General features: G+C 41.8%; 1 protein-coding gene across 1 annotated transcript; it reads left to right on the top strand.

The window, feature by feature from the left end:
• Positions 1-5,274: 5,274 nt before the first annotated feature.
• Positions 5,275-5,775, top strand: LOC128045079 (40S ribosomal protein S13-like). The gene has a single exon (XM_052637543.1). The coding sequence runs from the start codon at positions 5,275-5,277 to the stop codon at positions 5,728-5,730; it is 456 nt and encodes a 151-aa protein (XP_052493503.1). The 3' UTR covers positions 5,731-5,775.
• The last annotated feature ends 709 nt before the right edge of the window (positions 5,776-6,484 follow it).

The raw sequence follows: 6,484 nt of genomic DNA, 5'->3' as shown, positions 1-6,484 counted from the left end.
TCATGGATAAAATGATCTGAAACAAGATGTCTCAAACTTTCCCCCTGTTGGATTTTCAAGCTTAATATTTATGCTCTACTTGAAAGTTTTTCCCTCAGAGAAGCTTAATTATGTGAATTTCAGTTATTTAAAGAATGTCAACCTGGTTAAATCATGTTTTTGGAGTCCATGCTTGACAAACAATGGTAGTAGTATTTTGATATTTACAAGTTTAGCGTTCAGGTTTCCAGTATTCATACCATACATTTTAGACTCACAGTAAGGAGTGATTTGTAGGTCCTATGGTGTGACTATGAAACACCCAGGTAGGAATTCAGAAGTTTAGATGAGGGTCAATTATAGTATACAGTAAGTTCCCTACATATGAACAAGTTTCATTCCAAGAGTGCATTCATAAGTCCAATTTGTTCATAAGTCTAGCAAATTTAGCCTAGGTACCCAACTAACACAACTGGCTACATAGGATTGTACTGTAATAGATCTATAATACTTTTCACACAAATAATACATAAAAAAGAAATGCAAAAAATAAATAAAACATTTTAATCTTACAGTATAGTACCTTGAAAAGTACAGTAGCACAATACTGGCATACTGGGGCATGTTCAAATCTTTGAAAGTTCACAACTTGAAGGTTCGCATGTAGGGGACTTACTGTATACCTAGCTGTGAATCCAACATCCACATCTCAACATGTTCTGTTAGTCTCTGGAGTAGTAATTATAATTTGGGGATTCTTGTCCAAATGTTAAGGGTAAACTCTACATCTGAATCAATGAAATAACTTCAGGCTTTTGTACAAATGGTTGTCACATAAGGCTTTTAGAGCTTTCCCATTTCACACTCATGGCCAACATTGCTCATTCATCAACTGCCCTGGCCAGACGCAGCCTGCATCAGAATCCTCCACAAAAGGTTAACTGGCTTAGGTGCTTGAAGATGAGAAAATTGCTCAGTCTTGGGATTTGGAAGGTCTAAAACAAAAGCAAAGCAGAAAAGGAAAGATATAAGCATCTGAATGCAGAGTTCCAAAGAATAGCAAGGAGAGATAAGAAAGCCTTCTTTAGCAATCAATGCAAAGAAATAGAGGAATACAACAGAATGGGAAAGACTAGAGATCTCCTCAAGAAAATTAGAGATACCAAGGAAACATTTCATGCAAAGATGGGCTCGATAAGGGACAGAAGTGGTATGGACCTAACAGAAGCAGAAGATATTAACAAGAGGTGGCAAGAATAAACAGAAGAACTATACAAAAAAGATCTTCATGACCCAGATAATCATGATGGTGTGATCACTCACCTAGAGCCAGACATCCTGGAATGAGAAGTCAAGTGGGCCTTAGAAAGCATCACTATGAACAAAGCTAGTGGAGGTGATGGAATTCCAGTTGAGCTATTTCAAATCCTAAAATATGATGCTGTGAAAGTGCTGCACTCAATATGCCAGCAAATTTGGAAAACTCAGCAGTGGCCACAGGACTGGAAAAGGTCAGTTTTCATTCTAATTACAAAGGAAGGCAATGCCAAAGAATGCTCAAACTACTGCAAAATTGCACTCATCTCACACACTAGTAAAGTAATGCTCAAAATTCTCCAAGCCAGGCTTCAGCAATATGTGTACCGTGAACTCCATGATGTTCAAGCTGGTTTTAGAAAAGGCAGAGGAACCAGAGATCAAATTGCCAACATCTTCTGGATCTTCGAAAAAGCAAGAGAGTTCCAGAAAGACATCTATTTCTGCTTTATTGACTATGCCAAACCTTTGACTGTGTGGGTCACAATAAACTGGAAAATTCTGAAAGAGATGGGAATACCAGACCACCTGACCTGCCTCTTGAGAAACCTATATGCAGGCCAGGAAGCAACAGTTAGAACTGGACATGGAACAACAGACTGATTCCAAATAGCAAAAGGAGTCCGTCAAGGCTGTATATTGTCACCCTGCTTATTTAACTTCTATGCAGAATATATCACGAGAAACGTTGGACTGGAAGAAGCACAAGCTGGAATTAAGTTTGCCGGGAGAAATATCAATAACCTCAGATATGCAGATGACACCACCCTTATGGCAGAAAGTGAAGAGGAACTCAAAAGCCTCTTGATGAAATGAAAGAGGAGAGTGAAAAAGTTGGCTTAAAGCTCAACATTCAGAAAATGAAGATCATGGCATCCGGTCCCATCACTTCATGGGAAATAGATGAAGAAACAGTGGAAACAGGGTCAGACTTTTGGGGGGGGGGGGGGGGAGGCTCCAAAATCACTGCAGATGCTGGTTGCAGCCATGAAATTAAAAGATGCTTACTCCTTGGAAGAAAAGTTATGACCAACCTAAGCAGCATATTGAAAAGCAGAGACATTACTTTGCCAACAAAGGTCTGTCTAGTCAAGGCTATGGTTTTTCCAGTGGTCATGTGTGGATGTGAGAGTTGGACTGTGAAGAAAGCTTAACGCCAAAGTATTGATGCTTTTGAACTGTGGTGTTGGAGGAGACTCTTGAGAGTCCCTTGGACTGTAAGGAGATCCAACCAGTCCATTCTGAAGATCAACCCTGGGATTTCTTTGGAAGGACTGATGCTAAAGCTGAAACTCCAATACTTTGGCCACCTCATGTGAAGAGTTGACTCATTGGAAAAGACTTTGATGCTGGGGGGGATTGGGGGCAGGAGGAGAAGGGGACAACAGAGGATGAGATGGCTGGATGGCATCACTGACTCAATGGACATGAGTTTGGGTGAACTCCAGGAGTTGGTGATGGACAGGGAGGCCTGGTGTGCTGCAATTCATGGGGTCGCAAAGAGTTGGACATGACTGAGCAACTGAACTGAACTGAAAACAAACTGCCTCTTTTTTTCTCTTTTTAATTTAAGCCTGACATTAAATGGAGTTTTCTCCATTCTCTCCTTGCCAAGCAGTCTCCAAAAACATCAGGAAAATGGATCAATTTATTTGGTCTGCCCACCTCTGGCAATGAGATTGGGATAAATGTTTCGAGAGGATATAGTGAAGAAAGGAATAGTGTGGGCCATACTTCATTAAGGTGAAAAATAAGTAGGTATACACTGGACAAAATTTCTACATAGGCGAAATGATGTGCCTTGTTCCTCAAAAAGAAAGTCAACTTGTAGACCACTAAATCAGCCTACTTCTTGGCTTCCTTTGAGAAGTTTGCCACACGGAAAAGTAACTTTTTTTAGAAGGGTAACTTCACTAATTTTGTTACTAATTTACAGAACACACTTAGATTTTATGGGTTGGTGATTCAGTTTCCAGTACATAACATTTTTGGACTCTTCCATTATAACCGTCTGTGGCCTCAGATTACAGGTCTATTTTCATGTTAGTTTGCCCACTGGAGTGTGAGCACCATGAAGATGGAGAATGTCATTTTAAAATTTGTATCCAAGAAACTAGCAATGTGCCTTGTTTTTGGTGAGTTTGTGAATGAAGAAATAAATAGATGATATTTGGAATGAATGCTTTTATCATGGAGTCTTATTCACCATAAGCCAATCTTAGACCTCTTCCAGTGACAGTTTCTCTTTTTTGCAAAAGCTTTTCTGAAAGTAAATCCAGACAACTGGATTCATATTCTCTTCTGCCCATTTTTTCCTGAGTGTAGGCCTGGCTTTGTGTCTGTGTAACCTATCCTGTTGCATAAGGCTTAGAAGGGCTCTGCACTTGGCTCAGTGCCTTGTTCTTACTTGCTTAGAATTCTTAATTTTCATGTTGCACCAGGCCCCACAAATTAGGGACCAGGTCATGTGCAATGACCAGATTGCAGGTGATTGCAGTGTACCAGGTCATTATAGTTACTAGTGGGCTAGATTAGCAGCTGTAGAATAACCAGTCTTTCCAATTTGGCTTTTCTTGCCCCTAGCTGCCCCTGAATGCACAAGTAATGGCTGAGTTTGTGAAGTGTGGTGCTCTTTATTGAATGAGAGCCTTCTCTAGCAGCCATCATACCAGGGAAAGGCATTCCTTGCTACCTGGCTGCAGAGGAATGGCACTAGAATCCTGCCATGCAGGCATTATAATTGGATTTCAAAGAGAAAAAAAAGAGAAAAATCATTAGAGAAAGGGACTTGGAGAGGGGTAACAAAGTATACAATTTCTAGGCCCTTCCCTCCCTGAAAGACAAGGAAAAGGGTCTTAAAAGTTTCTCAAGAGATCCCCTGAGGAACCAGATTGCTGGGCCCTTTTCTTCCCCTTTTGTTCCAGGATTCAAAGATTCTAGGATAATGCTTCAGATTTACCGTGTGCTGGAAACACCAACCAGTCTTGTTCAGATGTGTGATGTGATGCAGCAGGTCAGGTAGTGGGGGAGCAGCGGGGTTTGACATTCTGCATTTTTTTGATATTTCATTTCACTATTTTTTAATTGGATTATAATTGTTTTACAATGTTATGTTTGTTTCTGCTCGACAATGAAGTGAATCAGCTATATGTACATTTATCCCCTCCCTCTTGGACCTCCCTCCCACATCCCATTCCTCTAGGTCATCACAGAACACCAAGCTGAGCTCCTCATACTATACGGCAGGTTCTCATCTCAACATCACTAATTATTAGAGAAATTCCAATCAAAAGTACAATGAGGTATCACCTCACACCAGTCAAAATGGCCATCCCCCAAAAATCTACAAGCAATAAATGCTGGAGAGGGTGTGGAGAAAAGGGAACCCTCTTGCCCTGTTGGTGGGAATGTAAATTGATACAGCCACTATAGAGAGCAGAATGGAGGTTCTTTAAAAAACTGAAAATAGAACTACCATATGACCAAGCAATCACACTCCTGGGCATATTCCTGGAGGAAATCATAATTCAAAATGACACATGTGTCCCAGTGTTCATTGCAGTACTGTTTACAATAGCATGGGCATGGAAACAACCTAAACGTCCAACACAGATGAACGGGCATTCTGCATTTCTAATAAGCTCATAGGTTAGGCTGATGCTGCTAGTCCAGGGACCACACTTTGGGCGGCAAGCTGACAGGTTTGTCATGTTTTAGGTTTTGGGCAGATATTGAATTTCTGTTTCATCCTGGCTTGCAGTGGAGCTAGCACCCTTCCCTGAAAACAGTGGTTTACCCTGAAACAAGCCTGCACAAGTGTAGGCATGCATGGTGGGACTTACAATCCTTAGAGATTCAAATATGGGAGAAGTTTAACTCAAACACCTTCAATCATGAGGTTCATTATTTTACACAACTGTGGGAGCAGAGAGAGTAAAAAAACAGGCTCTAGCCTTTTGCTACTACACCACCCCCATCATGGGTGGCATGCACGCTCCCGGGAAGGGCGGGTCCCAGTTGCCTCTGCCCTACCACCGCAGCGTCCCCACCTGGCTGAAGCTCACCTCTGATGACATGAAGGAGCAGATCTACAAACTGGCCAAGAAGGGCCTGACTCCTTCACAGATCGGTGTGATCCTGAGAGACTCTCATGGTGTTGTGCAAGTACATTTTGTGACAGGCAACAAAATCTTGAGAATTCTTAAGTCCAAAAGACTTGCTCCTGATCTCCCTGAAGATCTCTATCATTTAATTAAGAAAGCTGTTGCTGTTCGAAAGCATCTTGAGAGGAATAGAAAGGATAAAGATGCTAAATTCCATCTGATTCTGATTGAGAGCCATATTCACCGGTTGTCTCCATACTACAAGACCGAACGACTCCTACCCCCCAATTGGAAATACGAGTCATCCACAGCCTCTGCCCTGGTTGCATAAATTTGTGTATTGTACTAAAGCAATAAAATCATTGTTTAACAGAAAAAGAAAAAAAAAAGAAAAAACAACGAAACAGGCTCTAAGAGCAGTAGAGTCCATGACTCGATACCGTCATCAGGATCTAGGCTTTCTTTCCTCCATATTGCTATCCTCAGAACTGGAAAATGGCTATTTCTGTCACAGGCATTAGGTTTTGATAAAACAATGTCCAGAAGCAGAGGGAGCCATCTCTAGGGTGTCTCTGTTTAGAACTCAGATATATTTCCCAGAAGCCCCAAGCAAATGTCTCATGTTTCATTTCTTGGGTCTATTCCCTAACACAGTGGTTTAGCCAGGGGAGTGAGACAACTGTGATCAGCTTAGCTTAATGAGGGTAATCGGGGTCCACTTGCTGGAACAGAGAGGCGGGGGTTAGAGTCCCCTGAATCACATGGATATGTGGAGGAGGGGATATCTGAAATAAGTCCAGGTAGTGTCAGGAAGAGAAAGTGTGCTATGACCAGGGAGGGAGGGGCTAGGTACTGGGCTGGCAACCAACCAAGTGTCTACTCACACACACTTCCCAACAAAAGGCCTTCATTTCAAGAAGGGCAGTATCCCATCTCATCACAGGCGTGCAGCTGGGAAGTCTGGAGAGCCAAATGCTCTCTTTTCCTTCACTGGATTAGCCATTGCTGAAGGTGACCTTGAAAATGTTTGGTTTGATTTTAGGAAAATCATTTGAACTCAGTCTTTGATTGGGCAGCTGATAGGA

Source organism: Budorcas taxicolor, chromosome 3 (genome assembly GCF_023091745.1).
Source record: "Budorcas taxicolor isolate Tak-1 chromosome 3, Takin1.1, whole genome shotgun sequence".
NCBI classification, from domain to species: domain Eukaryota; kingdom Metazoa; phylum Chordata; class Mammalia; order Artiodactyla; family Bovidae; genus Budorcas; species Budorcas taxicolor.
Note: the sequence above shows the minus strand (reverse complement) of the source record. Positions and strands in the feature narration are given on the sequence as shown.